This window comes from Artemia sp. Qi Xiang Cuo, chromosome 5 (genome assembly GCF_049724085.1).
Source record: "Artemia sp. Qi Xiang Cuo chromosome 5, ASM4972408v1, whole genome shotgun sequence".
Taxonomy (NCBI): domain Eukaryota; kingdom Metazoa; phylum Arthropoda; class Branchiopoda; order Anostraca; family Artemiidae; genus Artemia; species Artemia sp. Qi Xiang Cuo.
Window position 1 is genome coordinate 38803881 of NC_142798.1, and position 20424 is coordinate 38824304.

The window sequence follows — 20424 nt, forward strand, 5'->3', positions numbered from 1 at the left end:
TATGAGGGGGTTCTGCCCTTATACAATACCCCACAAATTAAGTTACAATTTAAAAAAAAAATTAAGTCACAAAACATAGAAAAACAAACGCCATTTAATTCGAATAGATCCCTTTTTTTAAATCGTTAAAAAAAAAAATTGTATATTCAATAGTGAAGCGTTTAATTTGGGTAGAGCACCATCACATACGTTATAATTTCTGTTCGTTTTAAGTTCTAATATTCCTTCTTACATTTTAGTTCAAAAAACTTGTTTTTTTTATTTAACTTCTGATCGTTTCTTAAATAATGCTTGGAAATCTGGCGCCCCCTTCATAGAAATGTTCCTTGCCCCAAAGAAACATCCTCCACGGAAATATTCTCCAGAGTAATCCCCGCCTCGAGGCCCCCGCCCCGCCAGCACCAATCCGTCCTGGCAATGGTGGTATACGTCCCCCGCAACCAGACATAAGGCTTGCAAGTCCGGCGCCCCCTGCATGGCAATGTCCCTTCCCCCCTGAAAACTTCCTTCATGGAAAGATCCTTCCATATAGCCCCCGACCCTCTCCTTCCCCCACCTACCAGAAAAAATCTCCTCTGAAAAAGTCTGTATACTTCCCAATAACCAATACTATATGTTAACATTGAGTAAAGTTCATAACTTTCAGCCCTCCCCCTGGGGGCTTCGAGGGATTAAGTCATCCTAAAAGACATATTTATCATATTTTCAACCGTGCTGAACAAAATGTCTATCTCAAAATTTTGAACAGGTGACTTTGGGAAAAAAAATGAGCATGGGAGGGGGCCTAGTTGCCCTCCATTTTTTTTGTGTGAATTAAAAATAGAACTAGAAAATTTATTTTAAATTCCAATGATCCCTACCACGATATTCTAGGACCACTGGGTCGAAACGAAAACCCTTGCACACAAAAAAAAAAAAAAAAAAAAAAACAACAAATAACAACGTGTCGATGAGCTTTATTCAAGCAAAAAAATGGAAACTTCTACATTTTGTTAGATAGGTGCTCGAAAATTCTATAGTGGGGTTCTTTGATACGCTGAACATTATGGTGTAATTTTCATTAAGGTTCTATAACTTCTAGAGAGTTTTTCCCCCTTTTTTTGAAAATCAGCCAAATTTTCTTAGCCACTTAACTTTTCATGAGTTGCTCTGAACTTGATGAAAATTATATATTTGAAGTTAAGCATTGAAATCTGATTCTTTTGATATATCTATTGGTATCAAAAACCCGTTTTCTAGAGTTTCGGTTACCATTGAGCCGGGTCGCTCCTTACTTACAGTTCGTTACCACGAACTGTTTGATTCAAAGGTACGGCAATCAAAGATTATGACTTGAAATATAGATAGATAGATAGATATTTATTGCAATAAAAGTCGCTTTGGGCCATGGCAAAAAAAAGAGAAAAATCACACAAAATAATAGCACATGATAGTGACACTCGTAACAAAATATAGTACATATCCATAACAATGCAATGTTACAAAACAAAACAAAAACATAATAAAGCACATAATACCATTAAACTAACATACATAATTATACAAAATCTCGCACAAATGATAGATATAGATAGATAAACAAATATTTAATACTCTAAAGCCACAAGGGCCATGGCTAAAGCCACCAGGGCCATGACTACAAAAAATAACAAACAAGAAAACAACTTACACACATACAACATCTATCTCTACAAAAATCTATCTCTATATGACATACCATTTTATATATTTTGCTATCATTCTTATTGTCCCATAATTTTTTGATCCCATTGCTGAAACCAACCACACACTTGTCCTTACATTACCAAAAACTAATTCTTTCCTTAAATCTTGTAATTCGGGAAAAAGGGTATATTTTTCTCTTGATTTTTTTTTTCAAAGGAGTACGCACTTCATCGTCCCCTTACACCTGAGACAGAGTTGGACATACTAACATAAAATGGGGACATGAAGCGGTGGTGTGATCCAGGCACATACACAGGATGTTTCTTGGGGGGGGGGGCTTCATGTTTTCTTTTGTTTGGCTAATTTGGGACTTAAGGATTTTGAATTCTCGTTTTCGAAGTTTAGAGTCATTCAAGTGTCTAATATTATGTTTTCTGTGGTATTATGGATTTCTCTGGAATGTACGAATCATTGGGTTGATTGTTGCCAAGATGGCAATTAGTGGCTGTGAAGGAGGGAAAAATTTGTAATTGAAAAAAGCATTGGACTCCTTAGGGAAATAAATCTAATTACCCTTACCCTTTCCCCTGTGTCAGATCTGCATGCAGCAACGAAATGTATGTACTGTCTAGCTTATTTTATGTTGACCTCAAACGACAACAAATTTGGATTCTCATAGATTTACTGCTTTATTGAACCAGTGGTGCTGACCACCCAATACGACAACCCTGGCATATAATCCGTATCGGAATTAGGCACCTTGAAGGTTTCAAGCTTCATTGGTTTCGAAGCTTTTTTGAAAAATCCTAACATAAAGAATTGGAATTTCGGGATGTACAGATTTAAAGCTTAAAATCTGCAACTATTTTTGGTTTTCTTCGATTCGTATCAGCCACCGTTCAACTATAAAACCTGGAGAAATCCAATTATGATTTGTGATTTTAATTGATAAGGTTCTCCTTTGGGAATACGTTGTAAAGCAGGTGCCATGTTCCACCTAATTGTCTTCAGAATTTTGATTTCCCTCCCTCCCATGGTCTAATGTAATTTTGATTAAATCATAAAATGAAATTCGATTGACCTTAATATGCAACTTGCCCTAATCTTTCTTAAAATATTCCTTCTTATTGGCAGTCAATTACCATCTTCTGAAGCGCATCCCCGAGTTGGACACCATTTGTCGAATCTCTCAGAGGAGGATTTTCCTGAGAGGTTATCAGATGCTTAGACAACAATTTTTTTTACACTTAAAGATTCAGATTTTCTTGCATTTCGTTTATTTTTTCTTGAAAACTCACTGGGATGGGGGAAGGGATGCACACAGCGGTAATAAGAAATCATCTGAATTACACGAAAATCGTCTAACTCAAAACAAAACCCAAAATCATCGTCACAAAACAGGACTCTCCACCCCTTGGTACTTTTTAGGCTGCATTGCAATAGGAAAGTTTTCCCCACGGTACTTGCTGTCCTGAAATAAAGGTTTCTCTCAAAGGGTTTAACTTTCCTGAATAAAAAATTGCCCACTTTTTTCGTCTTCCTGGGAGCAAATACCCAACCATACCCCTTTTGAGTATTAAAGAAGCTGGATACAGACACTGAGTCAGTATTAGTATTAGAATAAGAAGACAGCTTCACTAACGATGTAATCACGTAACTGCAATTGGTGACCAAAAAAGCATTAGATGGAACAACATTTTAGGGCATTTCTCTTAATAGCTGAGGAAAATGGTCCTTCATGGATTTTAATATCTTCTTGTCTATGAAGCTTTTAAATTCTGCAGTCTGGACTAATCTCATTTTTGTATTATGGAGTCTATCAGCAGCTTGTCGGCACCAAGTTTTTACTGGCGCATGTTTTTGCCCTTCAATCATACTGATCAAAAAGCCTTGCATGATTTCCGTTGAACAAGGTACCTCTAATAACTATTATAATTAGAAGCAATGAATATTAGAAGAATAAGTATAAGTGCTTAATATTGGATACTTCTAATATGCCTAACCTACTTCTAACTAGTTGACTGTGGAAGGGGAGGGGAGTTTGGAGGTGTTTTGGGCCCAATTTGTTCGTTTAATTATACATTTTTAAATTGTTTGACAAACCTATTTAAGTTGGGGGCCACCGTGGTTGATGGCTCCCCTGTCACTTTAGTCCCTTAAAAAGGCTCTTTTCAAGCTCTTTTAGCTACCTGTTTTTATGAACTGTTCAAAAACACATTGGACACATCGCTCTTTATTCACGTAACCTTACTGTGTTTACTCTGAAATATTACACACGTTAAGTTTTCAATATTACAAACCAGCGCGAAATTACAAAATTATGCGCGTAACGGATTTAATTATATAATAGCCTTGGATAAAATTACTTCTATGAACAATATTTTTTTCTACTTGCTCTAGAAATTCTCACATGTTGCATAGAACTAATTTTTGTTCGGATGTCTGCCCTCCCTCCATAAAAGTCCAAGTTTTTACTTCTTCTTCAATAACTTATTTTGTTCACCTGTTTTTTTTTTTTATTTACCAATGCATTTTCTAAACTCAGACACTTTTGGAAACCATAACACCCCGTGAATATTTTTTCCATCTTATGTATAGTGCATTGCAATCATAATCAGCAATCTTCTTATGCAATTTTTTTGTGGTTTGTTTTATGAAATTCGTCGATTTTTTGGTTTGTAATGTATTTGACAAAATTGAATTGGTTTGCATTGTATTTTTCTTTATTTTTATGGAATCTTTTTTTCTATTTCTAGCCAGGGATGGGACAGTTTTTTATGCAGAATAACCCTCAACAACCAGCGCCATCAATAGGAGACCCAATGGCCGTCCGACCAAATCACGGGACGTTTATTGACTCAAGATTTCAACAAGGCGCTTGGCCTTCACCTCCCCAAACGAACCAATGGGAAAATTATCCCCCGCCATTGATTCCGATTATGCCCGTTGAAGACCAGAGGTTTCAGCATTTTCCTGAAGGGCAACAGCCTCAACAGTTCCGTTTTAATGGGCAACAGCCCGGATTCCAGTATCAGCATGATCAATTTGTTCATTTCACTCAACGTTCCCCGTCTGGAATGCATAACCAGCCACGACAGAGCCCACAAACCTTCAGCCCCCATGGAATGACATCACCTCATCCATCTCCCCAATCTCAGAACCAAAGATCTCAAAATTATATGGAAATAAGCTCTGGTGGAAATGGCCAGTTCCAACCAGGAAGTAATTTCCAACCTGAACAATCACCAAGTTCCAATAGCTCTGGCTTAAGACAAGACGACGACCCATCCTTTGCTAATAACTGGAACCAACAGCAGTTCCATGATCAAACATCACGTAGAGACCTAAATAACAAAATTAAAGAAATGATTATGAATAAGCATCAACCACAAACCAGCCCAGGAAGTGAACAGTGGTTTAAAGGCCAAGAATATTTAAGCTATGAAAATTTCCAGCAAGGTAACGGTGAAACTGTTAGTCTGAATGTTAATATCAAAAGTGAAGAGACTACTATTCACCAAGACAGTTCTAAGTCGGACCATTTTTTAGTGCAGGGCCACCCTCGGATATTGCTAAAGTCTGAGGGTGGTAATGCCAACTCGGATGATAGCACGGTGTTGCCAGATAGTACAACTGGTAGTCCTGGACAAAATGAACAGAAGTCACAGTTTTCCGGCAAAACTACCTCATTAGAGATCTCGAGTGCTAGGCCTTTCGATATACGATATATCGTTAGTGATAAAACAAATGACTCCGATTACCTTGATTTAGGCTCGATGCAGTTTCGTGGTGCCTTTCAAAAGCCGAATGGGTGGAATGATGGCACTTCTGCAACTCGAGATAAACTAAAAAGTGATGTTAAAGTTGACGAATGTCCCTGTGGTCCAGCGGACCAAAGTAAGTTTTTTTTTCTGATTTATATCATGAGTGATGTAGCCAGTGACTAGCCAGGACCATTAGCATTTCATTTATAGTTGGATTCAGTTCATAATTTTGATTTTAGGGCTAAGTAATAGTACTTATCATATTTTGTTTTTAATAAGGATAATTGAATTTTGAAGCCTTTTAGCCTTATTCGAAAATTTCATGCTAAAAAAAAGAAGCAGGCCAATAAAACACGCGAACTAAATAATATAAATCTTATTAATAATAGTAGTTAATTCATAAATTTTGGCATAATAAATTTAAGGTTGACAACCCGTCTAACATAATACATGTATAATTCTGTGAGCATGAAACAGATTCCAATTCTTACATTTTTACCGCAATAATTTCATAAGGTTTCTTTCCAGAAATTTCTCTGTTATTTTTTGGTTATATTGGAAATAGATGGTTCTTATCAAGTGGTGGCTAATCCCTCGCTCCTGTATTGCAATGATTTTATAAATTGCGTCATTTTTTTTTTATCTACTAAAGTAATAAACCTATGATTATTTCAAGTATTCACATCCCTTGTAAAGTAAATGGACAGTCATGCCATCTTTTTATATGCAAGCTAGATGCTGTTCTTTGATAAATATGGGATACGTTTTATTGTTTATACAGAGAAATATTAAAAATGTAATTTTATCTGAATAATGCCTAGCCAAAAATGTATTATGATGCACGGTCAGATTACTGTAAAGGGTTATTTTGGTTAAAATCAAAAGAGCTTAGCACAAATTTCGATTTGTCACGGGTATTGACAGTAACCTTAAGGAAAAAACAATTATATTTGCTTTTGTGTTCTAATGTTTTTGCCTTCTCTTCAAAAAGGTCGACTTAAGTAAGAGTTTGCAGAATAGGCTATTATACAAGTTGTACACCCAGCAGTCCAGATTCGTAGCAATTTGAAACATCCAACTATGGAAAAGGGGAAGCTCGAACAATTTTTAAAGCAAATCATATAGCCAATCTACGGAATGTAGGAGATTAAAAATATTTGACAGAAATAAAAAAAAAAAAAAAAAAAAATCATCAGTGCTCAAACTCGCAATCAAAAATTGTTTTTTTCAGTTTCCTTTTAGGTTCCATTTTTTTTGCTTGTTTAGATGGTTCTCTGAGAAAAAGCCTAAGGAATATCATAATTTTGGCTGAATAAATAGTAGACCTTAAACTAGGAAATCCAATGACATAGCTATCTTGCTCTTTTTGTGCAAGTTACAGCTATAGACTAGTCTTAATATTGCATTTAAGCTGCTATTGTGTGAAACTGGAAACTCGAAAATAAGTTTTTCCCCTCGTTTGACGTCATTTTTAAGCCGAAATTGTATAATAGATGAAGTATTTGAAATAAACCCCGGGCCCCCCCCCCCAAAAAAAAATGTCTCATCTTTTTTAGGGAACTTAAGTGATAATGAAAAAAGTAAATCTAATGTTTGAGCTTTTGGATTCTCAATTTCAAACAATTCCACCTCCGAAGCCTGTATTGTTTCATATGTCTGCTTTTCATTTAAATAACATAATCTACAGCAAGGCCTAGGGGGGCCAATTGAGGAAGGAGCGATTTCCCTCCTTACTTTTTTGTCCCCCTCCTATATATTTTGAAAAGTACCTTTCTTTTGGTATTTCTATTAATATAATCGAAAATAAAACAATATTCCCTCCCTCCAGATTATGAAATACATTGTTTTTGCATCACTAAAAACATATCGTTGCTTCTCTCCCCCCGCCTACATTTTCGCGAATTGGCGCCCCTGGCAAAGGCAACTTTAAAAACTAACGTAATGTCGTTCTACACATCACCTTACTGTCTATTTGTTTGATTAATAGTAGGTTTGTTTTCTTTTCTTATTTTTTTTCTAGAAATGCTCATGAAATGTCTTTTAGATGCATTGCGTAAGTAATGCATCACAAGGAATTTTGAAAATCAAATGTTTCAGGATTTTAAAATCAGAATAAACGCTTTATAGTCTAAACCAAACTGTTAATACTAATAACTATACAATGACTATTTAACTGCACTGTTAACTGTACAGTGACATATACAAAATTTGTTAACGACATTGACAAAAACACAATAGATTTTCCTGATTGCAGTTAATTTAGTACGCATTCAATCATCCCTCTTAAAGTAAAATAAAATGTTTGAAATCAATCCCATATATAGGGGGGTCAACGATGATCCGCGAAAAACGAACAGAAATTAATTAAAAAAACTTTCCATAAATAAGTGGAAAAATAAAGCCTATCAGAAAAAGGCTAATACAAATTCTCACCACCATTTACTGACTGAGATATACATTGAATTCTTGATGGACGAGGATATGGGCGTGAATGTTCACGTAAAATTCTTGGTCAATAATTAGGATCTCATTGAATTACATAGTAATGGATTAAAGACTCTTTTTAACTACTAATGTCCTTGCGTCAGCCCTGCAGTGTGATGCTACATCTGGGTACGAACTCTTGAGTCCCGTATTACCAAGCTGAGAATAAACTTATTGCGCCACCACAGGGCAACTCATATGATAAGTCAAAAGTATGAATATTCAACCACAGAGCACCTTGCTGCATTGGTAGATGGCAGTACATCTTAATATTAATCTGCTAAATGAAGCTGGTAATATTATTAGCTTCAAATGTCATTGATTATGATTGTATATTTAGACTGTGATTTACCGATGTTTATGTTTATATATAGTTTTGTAGATGGAAAAAGTGGTCCTGGCTATATGTAAATAAATACTTGTAGAAAACACTAGTCCTGGCTTAAATCTGTACATACCTAGGGATGTATATAGACTGTGATCTTTAAAAAGAAAGTCAGCAATTTGTATATAAGGTCGCTGGCTACATCACTGTTGCGATTGTTAAATGAACCAAGATGCTTACTATTTTTAATTAGCAAGCGAATGATCTCATTTTAGTGCCTTTGGATTGCTGTCCAGTATATACTCAGTTGGGTGCTTCGGATTCAGTACAAAATTTAAGAAAATTATTAGAAAACCGTTTTGGAATTGAAGGTTTGGCATTACGCTTCGAAAAAGTCACTTTCTCTGGAAAAGAAGGGAAAACCTTCTCAGGCTGCCCTATGGCTAAATGGGTATGTCTCTTTCTAGATTGTGTATGTTGAATTGTTTATGTTATTTTTATAAGTAGGCTCTTGACCTTTCTACTAGGCATGAAATATTTGACAGTTGTATTCTATTCTATTTGGTGCCCAGCAGATGACGACATGCTTCTTTCTAGAGGTTTCGCTCGAGGATGGTAGGCTTCAAAATCTTAAACCAGTGACGATCCAAACGTCCTCCAAATTTTCGGAAGCCCCCCCCCCCCCCCGAGGCTTAAGGTCGGACTTAGCTGCCGTGAGCCTTATTTTCTTCTGTCCTTCTGGTTTCTTCTTCTATGCTGGTAGTGGAAGGCATTCTAGGCATTTTTTTTTTTGCTTATATGCTCTTTTGATATCCGCTTGGTGTGGTCAAACCACCTCAGACGCCTCATTTTGCCAACATCAGAGACAGGGGTGATCCCCACCCCTTCACCTAACTTCGTCATTTGAGACTATCCGAAAGGCAAATGCCCGTCGAGAGCATCCCCATGTAGGAAAATGCTGGTCATTTTCTCAGTGATTATGCAAGGGAACTTGATCCTAGCACTAGTCTAAAACGTACTTGAAGAAAATCTTAGAAACGGGGCAATTGGGCCTAAAAATAGACTTTTGCAAGGATCAAACTCCACTCACTTGGAAGACCAGATTTCCTCGTTGCACATCTCTATGCATATACTCTTTGTGCACTAAAAAAGTGGCATTGAAGAGGCGAGTGGGTAATTTCAAAATCAATTCCTCATTGCTAAGCTATCTCCACGATTTAATATCATCACTTAGCTTGTATGATAAATCATCGTACTACCATGTATAGCTAATGCGCTTAAGAAAAGATAGGATGTACTTCTGAACATACTTGACTCTCAGGGTGGGGATTATTAAAACTGGGCTAATTTGGAAGACCAGAAAGTTTTGGAATATTTAGGGCTTCCAATGCCTTCTATTTGGGTTTTCCATGGAAAATCCCTCGAAAGCCCCCCCCCCTTCCTAAAAAATACTTCTCTCTCTTAGAAGACAGCCAGTAGTTGACGAATGAAGTTCAATAAAAAAAAAACGGATGAGATAAAAATGGTTTTCAAAATATTAGGAAGTGAAGGACTGACGTGGCTTTGGAAATAAAGGGAAGTAAAACAAAGGTAATTAAACTAGGTAGCGGAGGGAAAGAGAGGGCAAATTAGATGGTAAAGGACGACAAAAAGTTTGTTTATATTTGTAGTGGAATCCCACGAGATCTTCAATAAATGTAACTAGTTAGTAGTAAATAAAATTACGTAAATCTATAACGTCCAAGAAGATTGGAAATAATTTGTATTTGAAAACAAGTAACCATCTTTGGGTACTTTGAAAACGAAAAGAATATAGGTTAGATGGCTTCAATAGGTATTTGAGAGTTAGAAGTAATAAAGTACACAAAACTTACTTCTGTAGCTTACCGAAACTTAAATATAACTCAGTTCATTTACCAATTAATTTCTAGTCCAACATTTAGAAGAGATGTTACAATAATAACCCATATGCACTGAAAATATATGATTCACTTTTAAAGCAATACGAAATCAAGTGCACTTGACCATGTTTTGGTTTGTTTTATTTTCAGTTCTACGGGTGTTATCACACTTCTCACTGAAAGTATAGGGAAATTGAGAGTGAAAATGACTTTCGTTTGCTTCTCATGCCTTCGGCAACTAGTATCTTGAAAGTTGTTTTTCTTGAATTAAGTCACTTAATCTAAAAATAAATCTAATTGTCAAATAAGACACCCCGTTAAGGTTATAACCATATGCGTAGATTCTTTGCCGTAGATAACCGTAGTGAAAAGTTAAGAGGAAGTGGGGAGGGATTAAAAAATAATTATGATTGCCCAACATATATCTACTGTGTCGACTATATGAATTGGACGGCAGTGAAGCGCTTGAAGAGTCTTCACAGGCATATTTCACTTTTTGCTATTCTTGAAGAGGATTCTAAATTATTTAAATTTTAATTTACTATTTAACAAGTTTTAGGAACATGTTGATTTTTTATGTTTTGTGTTGCAGTAAAGCAATTCCTCTCTATGGTTTATGGTGTTAGTTTAATCTTGTTTTTTTGTTGATTTATTCCGGTACTGGTGCATTATACCTAACACACGAAAGAAGTCAAGTTTGGTTAATGCTAATGAAATATACAATAGTCTAGAAACAAATTTTGGTTATATATTTGCACATTAGGAGGGCAGGGGGTAAAACATAGCATATATTAAATACGTCAGCTAATTTAACCTAACCCCCCTCCCCCCCCCAAACCCCGAAAAACAACAGTTTAAGTATTGTAAATTCAATGAAAACCACGCTTTGCGATCAATTTAGATAGCAAATACCCATTTTACGGGTCTCCATGTCTGCATTCCTTGGACAGTCTATAGCGCTGTGTTAGGTATAATGCACCAGTACCTTTATTCCTCAAAAATAACTAATAACAGTCAATTATATAATTGAATGTCATTGGTAGTAACTGGGCTTTGAGTTAGTTGCTGCTTTCGAGTCACTGTATATTATTTTACCGTTGTCTAAGCTTTATTTCTTGAGCTTGCTTCTCCATTGCCCTAATGAAATATATATGTATGCATATGGAATAATAAATAGGTTGAATTTGAACATCTACAACCCACTTGTCCAGTCTGTATGCATACCAAGTGTTTGTTGAAAAGTTTTCCCCAGGGACTCTTGCGTACCTCATAAGTAGATAATTCAGCCGTGTACCCCTTTTTTCATGTCCATCTATCTTTATACTTGTTTACTCTCCATCCTACAATCTGCCACTCAAACGATTTACATAAGAATAGCAATTTAAAAAAAAAAAATAAGGAGAAAAAATAGCGTTATTTAAATTGCTCTAATTCAGTTGCATGCATCCTCTATACTTTTTATGTCTCGACGCCATAGCATTATCGCTAAGCCCTCGGATAACCTTTTTCCCCTAGATTCAGAGCCATCTAGCTGCTAAAGTTGAGCTTGGATAAGTATTGATTTTCGAATCAAGGTTTAATCAATCAAACAGACCATAAAGTTTAAGTAATTGTCTGTTTTATTGATTTTTCCCGGGAAAGCTTTCTAACAATTACCCTGCTGTGGGTGAATACATGTCTTATTGATGCTTCGATAAAACTTAAAGTAAATTAACTACGTATATCCCCCCCCCTCGTCAATTAATGGTTTGGTGATAATTGTATTACATCTATTAAAACTTTTTTTGCCTCTAAAAGGATTGCTCGAGGAAAGATAAAAACATAAAACCATCCGGTAGACCATAATCAGTAGACCTTCGCCTGGAAAGTTCAATACTAAAATAGACGAAATCAAGGAAAAAAACAATATCTGAAGTTAAAGGCTCCCGAAGTTGAGTACTAGATTACACCCCCTGTTTTACGTTATAATAGTGCAAGATGTGTGAGCATTTATGGGCTATTTAATATAAAGATGATAACTTGAGAGCTGATACAAAATAAAGCCAAGTTTGCAAGCAAAGCTAAGATTTAATACGGAATTAAATCATTTTTTTAGTCTTTTAACTCCTGCTGAATTGTCTCGGCTAACTAGAGCATAATTTTTCTTAGAAACTAAATTGTCTGCAGCAGGGTTAGAGAATGGCCCAAATTAGGCTAGGATGAAATCATAGCCTAAAACTTAACTCTTGGGACGTGAACAAAGTAAAAAGCTTAAGAGGATGGAGGGAGGAGGAGCGTTCGCTTTATGTCAACTTTAGGGTGCTTAATGCACGATGTTTTTTTTTCTATTAGTCGTAGTGACAATGTTTTATTTTTTTTTCATTTGAATATATACTAGTTGGATTAGAGATAGTCTCAGGAATCAACCTTTAAGATTTTTTTTTTCTCAATCGGAAATATTATTGCAATCATTAATGCTTAGTTTTAGTATTGGGTATCCTTTTAAGGAAGCATAAATGAAATTTGACCCCCTTATGCAGCCTGAAATATGCTCGTTTGTTTTTACTTTCAAAACGAATTTTGATCGATCGTAAAGATTTTTTTTTCCTAGTCAAAATAATAAGATTTTGCTTTTTAATTTAAGCCGTTTTTATCTGATTTTCATTTCTTTTTTATTTTCTTCTTTTCGTTTTTTATTTAGGTGATCCGGTACTATAGCAAGATTTTGATGGTGTCCGCCCCATTACTCTTACTCCAGTTTTCTCCAAGTTATATGAAAGCTTTTTAGCTGAATGGTTGAAAGTAAAGATATTCCCAAATGTTGACCAACGACAATTCGGAAACTTACGCTCTACATCTACCACCCACCACCCTGTTCACCTTATGGACACAATATGTAACGCACTCGAAAAGCTTTTGATTTAATTAACCACAAAACACTGGAAGAAAAACTATCTAATGACTTTCAAGTTGACCCTTATTTAACCAGAATAATTGCGTCTTTCCTCTCTAATAAAACGCAAGTCGTGAAATACCTGAATGTATATTCTGATCCCCCCCCCCTAATTTATAATGGTGTACCCCAGGGAACCCTCTTAGGTCCAATTTTATTTCTTGCAATGATAAACAGCCTTGGTGTCGATTTCCCCGATAGATGGAAATTCGTGATGACCTAACTGTCTTAGAGACATGATTCGAAAATTTAAAAAGTAACCCAATGGGACATCTTGGAATCGATATCAGCCGAAGCTGTTACTAAAGATATGAGAGTCAACCCTTTAAAGTCAACGATTTTAACTATTAATTTCCTTAAAAGTCCTCCTTCTTTATCATTTCCAATCCCCCTTGAAATGCCTGTTACCACTATGGAATTACTGGGTGTTACCATCTCAAGTGACTTAAAATGGGATTGCCATATTAATGACATCCTAAAACGTGCAAATACCGCATTTCCCTCCTTAAACTCCCTAAAAAGTTTAAATGCCCTAAATCGCATTGTTTGACGATTTTCCTCTCATTTGTACGCCCAGCCCTCGAGTTCCTCTGTCGTGTTTGACATCCTGACATCTCCAATGCATTGTATGATAGAATAGAGGCGGTCCAAAAGTGATACCTAAGAATTATCTTCAATGAGGGTGAAGTACCTTATATTTCCCTTCTTCGGAGAGCTAATCTAGTCACCCTTAAGGAAAGGAGAGCAAAAATTTCCTTGGGTTTTGCTAAAAATGCCCTTCATAACCCTCGGACAACTTCCATTTTAGCTGGTCAATATTTATCCCTTCGACCCCGCTTCCCGCGTTCTGTTTCAACAAAACCCTCCTGGCCCCAATAAGAGTTTCCACAGAAAGATATAGAAGAACTTTCATCCCTTACATAGTTGACATATTCAATCTGTGAATCTCCGCAGCTCCCCTCCCTCACTCCCTTTTTGATGTTCATTTTGCAAATTTTGATGTTTTTTATTTTTAGTCACATAACTAGCTTATATTTTTGATTTAATTTTATCCCCTTTTTAACTTTACGAGTTTTGATTATTTCGACATTTTTGCTGATTTCGCATTGACCTTCTAATTTTATGAGTTTAATTTGTTTTTGTTTTTAACATTTTTACGTATTTGACATTGACCCTTTTATAATTTTCTGTTGTTGTTTATTTGTTTGTTTTTGGTTCTTTTTTCGTTTTATTGACGCTAAAGTGCGAATTCGGCCCTTTTTGGGCTTGTGATAGCCGTTTTTTAGCACTAAATCTTATCTATCTTATTATTGCTCAGGCATATATGCAAAGTAAAAGGCAAGGGACTACATTTTATGACAATCCCCTACATAAGGTCACTTGCGCCAATTACTTGCAGAAAAAGTTACAGTCTTCTTCTTTCCACTAATAGGAGAGGAGAGGATGCGATATTCTAGTCAGACTCCTTACTTATTTAATCAGAGAAGAAAAAGGTATATATATATATATATATATATATATATATATATATATATATATATATATATATATATATATATATATATATATATATATATATATATATATATATATATATATATATATATATATTCTCTCTCTCTCTCTCTCTCTCTCTCTCTCTCTCTCTCTCTCTCTCTCTCTCTCTCTCTCTCTCTCTCTCTCTCTCTCTCTCTCTCTCTCTCTCTCTCTCTCTCTCTCTCTCTCTCTCTCTCTCTCTCTCTCTCTCTCTCTCTCTCTCTCTCTCTCTCTCTCTCTCTCTCTCTCTCTCTCTCTCTCTCTCTCTCTCTCTCTCTCTCTCTCTCTCTCTCTACACATACATACATACACACACACACACACACACACACACACACACACACACACACACACACACACACACACACACACACACACACACATACATACATACATACATACATACATACATACATACATACATACATACATACATACATACATACATACATACACTATATATATATATATATATATATATATATATATATATATATATATATATATATATATATATATATATATATATATATATATATATATATATATATATAACCTGAATCTTCCTGTGCCCTCCTCTATTTATTATGTGTTTCTATCTTTTTATTCGCTATAAGCAGCTACGATGAGCACATTGCCTAATCTCGTCGGGAAAAGAACAAAATGATTGTAGTAAAGGAGGATCTTTTCAAAACAGTAATAGGTAAACCAATATATATTACAAAAAGTTGGCGGTACTTGTTAAGAATCCGGTAAGTACGCGACAATTTATTGCGAAAATCAGATAGGTATTACCCGGTACTTATGAGACGCTGTATAAACAAAGGGTTCATCACTCCGGGAACTATATTTAAACTTTAGTTTTTTGGGGTTTAGGGATAATAAAAGGTACCCAGGTTTGGTTAGGTTAGGTTGCGTATTTAATATATGCTATGCTTTACCCCCCCCCCCCCCCACCCCCTAATTTGCAAATATATAGCCCAAATTTGTTTCTGAACTATTATATTTCTATCTTATTTTGTTTTGTTTAATTAGCATTCACGAAATTTCACTTCTCGCGTACTTACCGGACTCTTAACAAGTAACAAGTTAGTTCTGTAGCCAGTAGCCGTCCCCAGCGAAATAAAAGAAAAACTAAACCAAATGAAAAGAACTGTCCTGAACTTGTATATTTAGAAACAATACCAGGTTACCTTGAAAAAAAAAACCTGTATTTTAATAAGCGACTCCTTGAATAAATATCATATAGCCTCGACACCTTTTGAACCACCACAACTGATTTTCAGGACAAATTTTCTTTTCAAACAGTTCGTGGTAACGAACTGTAAGTAAGGAGCGACCCGGCTCAATAGTAACCAAAACTCTAAAAACCGTAATTTTGATACCGGTAGATACATCAATAGAATCAAATTTTTATGCTGATCTCAAATATATAAGTTTCATTAAGTTTAGTCTTGCCTATCAAAAGTTACGTGAGAAAATTTGACTTATTTTCGAAAAAAGGGAAAAACAACCCTAAAAGTCATAGAACTTTAATGTACAAAAAATTAAACAAGAAAAACGGGTTTTAATTTCTATAAAGCAGTGAATACAAACACTTAATTAAACAAAAATACTCCGAATATTTCGGCCCCACATCCGGGAGCCTTTCTCAACGGAAAAAAAAATATTTCTTACATCAACATAAAAAACATACTAAATAAACAAAAGAAAAAATATAAATAAATAGGAAAAGAAAAGTCACATATTAAATAAACAATTCCATTCACTGGCGTATAAACAAAATCGAATGTTTATATTGATTGGAACACGCCTTCTCACAGTATATAAATGGAAATCTGTCAAAAAATCAAAATATATTTATGCTTAAACTAAAACAATAGAGGTCAGCTAACCCCCGGCCCATAACCCCTAAATAGATCTTACAAGTTCATCACCCAATGTTTGAATTCTAAATTGAACAGATTCGTTTGCTTGCAAGCTTAGCTGCAGTTCGTTTACCTTTCCCAGCATTTAACCCATTCTGATCTTTGTCTGCAAGGTCATCTTTTGTATCCGAACTATTATTAAAAATAGTACTGGTTGAAAATTTTACCTGCTTTTTAATTAAACTATTATAAATCGAATTGATCCTAAAATCCCCTTCATCTCTATTGATACTAATGCCCCCATCCATATATTATCTGTTTTATTTCTATAATTTTCCTGAAGCTTCGTAAAAATCCTATAGACGTATCTACTATTTTTGTTTGATCAAATAAAATAATCTGATGAGGAAAATAATAAACATGTTCTGCAACAGGTGACTCAAACTTTTCCGGTGTTTTATTTTGTTTTAGAGAGCAATCTAGTGCATTCTTGTGTTGCTGTAGCCTATTTTCTAAAATCTGTTGTGTTCTTCCCACATAAAATTTACCACAAGAGCATGGAATTTTTTAAGCTCCCTTTTGCAAATTTCTCGGTACCTTGTCTTTCCCTTTATTTAAGAAAGAGCTTATGGTTTGTCCTCATTTAAATGCTGTATTTATATTATGTTTTTTTAATTCTCCTCTTAATTTTTGTGACGATGTTGGGGTAGAAGGTAAAGTTTTATGAGTTTTTGCTTGAATTGACCCATCTTCTTCTAATATTTTTCGTTCTGTCAACTTTTTTTCCTTTTTTCAATTATTTGAGAAATCATATTTTCCGGATAGCCATTACCTACTACAATATCCTTAATAAAAATTAGTTCATTGCTTATGTATTCTGGTGAGGCTAATTTTAATACCATATCAACTAAAGAAATAACCACACCCCTTTTTACCTGGATCGGATGATTTGATGCGAAAGACAAGTAACGGTTGTTAATAGTCGGTTTACGGTAAATTGAAAACGCTAGTTCGTTATTATTTCTATGGATCAAAATATCTAGAAACGGTAACTTATTCTCTGTTTCCTTTTCAATTGTAAAAATTAATTCTCCTCCCAGATTATTTAAATGTTCCAAAAAACCTTCAATTTGTGATTCACCGATATTGTCACAAAAATTAAGAAAAGAATTAAAAAAACATAATATAAATACAGCATTTAAATCAGGACAAACTATAGGCTCTTTGTTAAATAAAGGGAAAGACAAGATACCGAGAATTTTGCAAAAGGGAGTATACAAAATTCCATGCTTTTGTGGTAAATTTTATGTGGGATGAACACAACAGATTTTAGAAAATAGGCTACAGCAACACAAGAATGCACTAGATTGCTCTCTAAAACAAAACAAAACACCAGAAACGTTTGAGTCAGCTGTTGCAGAACATGTTTATTATTTTTCTCATCACAGTATTTTATTTGATCAAACAAAAATAGTAGATACGTCTGTAGGACTGAAAATTATAGAAATAAAAAAGATAATATATGGATGGGGGTATTAGTATCAATAGAGATGAAAAGGATTTTAGGATCAGTTCGATTTATAATAGTTTAGTTAAAAAGCAGGTAAAATTTTCAACCAGTACTATTTTTAATAATAGTTCGGATACGAAAGATGACCTTGCGGACAAAGGTCAGACTGGGTTAAAAGTTGGGAAAGGTAAACAAACTGCAGCTAAGCTTGCAAGCAAACGAATCTGTTCAATTTAGAATTCAAACATTGGGTGATGAACTTGGGACATGTATTTAGGGGTTATGGGCCGGGGGTTACCTGACCTCAATTGTTTTAGTTTAAGCATAAATATATATTCATTTTTTGACTGATTTCGATTTACATACTGTGAGAAGGCTTGTTCAAAACAATATAAGTATTTGATTTTGTTCATACACAAGTGTATGGAATTGTTTATTTAATTTGTGAGTTTTCTTTTCCTATTTATTTATATTTGTCTTTTTTTTTTTTAGCATGTCTCTTATGTTGATGTAAGAAAATTTTTTTTTTGCTTTGAGAAAAGCTCCCGGATGTGGGGCAGAAATATTCGGAGTATTTTTGTTTAATTAAGTGTTTGTATTCACTGCTTTATAGAAATTAAAACCCGTTTTTCGTTTAATTTTTTGTAAATGGAAAAGCAGTGTGGTCTAAGAAATTATTTAGAACTTTAATGAAAATCACACCATCAGATTCAGAGTATTAGAGAGCCCTACTATAGAAGTTTCAAGCTCCTCTCTGCAAAAATGTGGAATTTTGTATATTTTGCCAGAAAAAAGATCACGGATGCGTGTTTTTTTTTTGTTTTTTTTTCTTTCCAGGGGTGATCGTATCGATCCAGTAGTCCTAGAATATCGTGAGAGGGCTCATCTGAACGGAAATTAAAAGTTCTAGTGCCCTTTTTAAGTGACAAAAAAAAGGGCAACTTGGCCCCCTCCCACGCTTATTTTTTCCCGAAGTCAGCCAATAAAAATTTTAAGATGACCATTTTGTTCAGCATTGTCGTAAATCTAATAAACATGTCTTTGAAGATGACTAATCCCCTACAGTTCCGGAAGGAAGGGCTGCAAGTTATGAACTTTGCCCATTGTTTACATATAGTATCGGTAAATGGGAAGTATACAGATGTTTCAGGAGGGATTTTTATCTGGTGTGGGGGGGGGGTGGTGGTGTCGGGGGAGGATCTTTCTATGGATGATGTTTCCGTGGGGGAAGGGACATTTTTATAAAGGGGGCGCCGGATATCCCAGCATTATTTAAAAAACAATCATAAATTAAATAAAAAAAGAACAAGTTTTTTCAACAGAAATTAAGGAGCAACATCAAAACTTAAAACAAACAGAAATTATTACGTATATGAAGGGGTTCGCCCCCTAGTCAATACTTCGCCCTTTACGCTATTTTTTTTTTTAGTACTTTCAAAAGAGCTCTCTATTCTAACTAACCGGCCTTTGTGATTCAGGGGTTTGTTATTCGAGCAAAACTCGAACTTTAGCATAAAGAGTGAGTAATTGACTAGGGTTAAACTCCCTAATATACGTAATAAAACATACAAATATAGAAGTTCGTTACGTAAGTTAATTCGTATAAGTTACGTCATAACACAATTTCGAGAAAGCCATTTAGCCAAAACAATAAAATTAATATGCAAATTTCATTCTAATTATTCATGTACGGTGAGCCAAAATCAAAGCTGCATTAATTCAAAAACGTTCAGAAATTAAATAAAATAAACAAGTTTTTTTTTAGCTGAAAGTAAGGAGCGACATCAAAACTTGAAACGAACAGAAATTATTCCGTATATGAAAGGGGCTGTCCCCTCCTCAACGCATCGCTCTTTACGCTAAAGTTTGACTCTGTCACACAACTTTATTTTTTAAAACAATAAAAAACTTTAGCGTAAAGAGCGATGCGTTGAGGAGGGGACAGCCCCTTTCATTTACGGAATAATTTCTGTTCGTTTTAACTTTTAATGTCACTCCTTACTTTCAGTTAAAAAAAAACTTGTTTTTTTTATTAATATCAGTCTAAGCTGAATTCCTCGAAGTAATGGCGCTCAGGGGCGTCAGGAATGGGGGAGGGGGATCCAATGTTTTCAGCCAGTCGGTAAAAGAAATTGAGTCGGTGAAATAGTGCCGTGAAACGCAGGTATGTTACTGGCTCATTTTTTTTCCTAGGTAAAGATGGCTAGGGCACGTTCTACGGATGAAGAATGGCAGATTGCAAAAGATTGTTCTTTTCGGCCAACTGTCTAGGGCTAAACGGAAAGCAGGTCGTCCGTCGTTGGGGTGGGAGGATGTAAAGAAAGTTGAAGGGAAATGGGAACTTCCTGAGAGGGTGTAAAGAGGGAGGCTTTGAATAGATTGGGATGAAGGAGGAGCTTGCGTTGCTGTTGGCCTAAGGTGGCTTGTTTTTGCGGTGAG

At 35.2% G+C, this 20424-nt stretch overlaps 1 protein-coding gene across 1 annotated transcript in view; it reads left to right on the forward strand.

The window, feature by feature from the left end:
• Positions 1–20424, forward strand: part of LOC148952120 (uncharacterized) — a 97040-nt gene that overhangs the window by 47187 nt on the left and 29429 nt on the right. The window contains exons 4-5 of the mRNA XM_089089564.1: positions 4422–5562; positions 8514–8689. Of these exons, the coding sequence (XP_088945690.1) occupies positions 4422–5562; positions 8514–8689 (1317 nt within the window). The remainder of the gene's footprint in view (positions 1–4421; positions 5563–8513; positions 8690–20424) is intronic.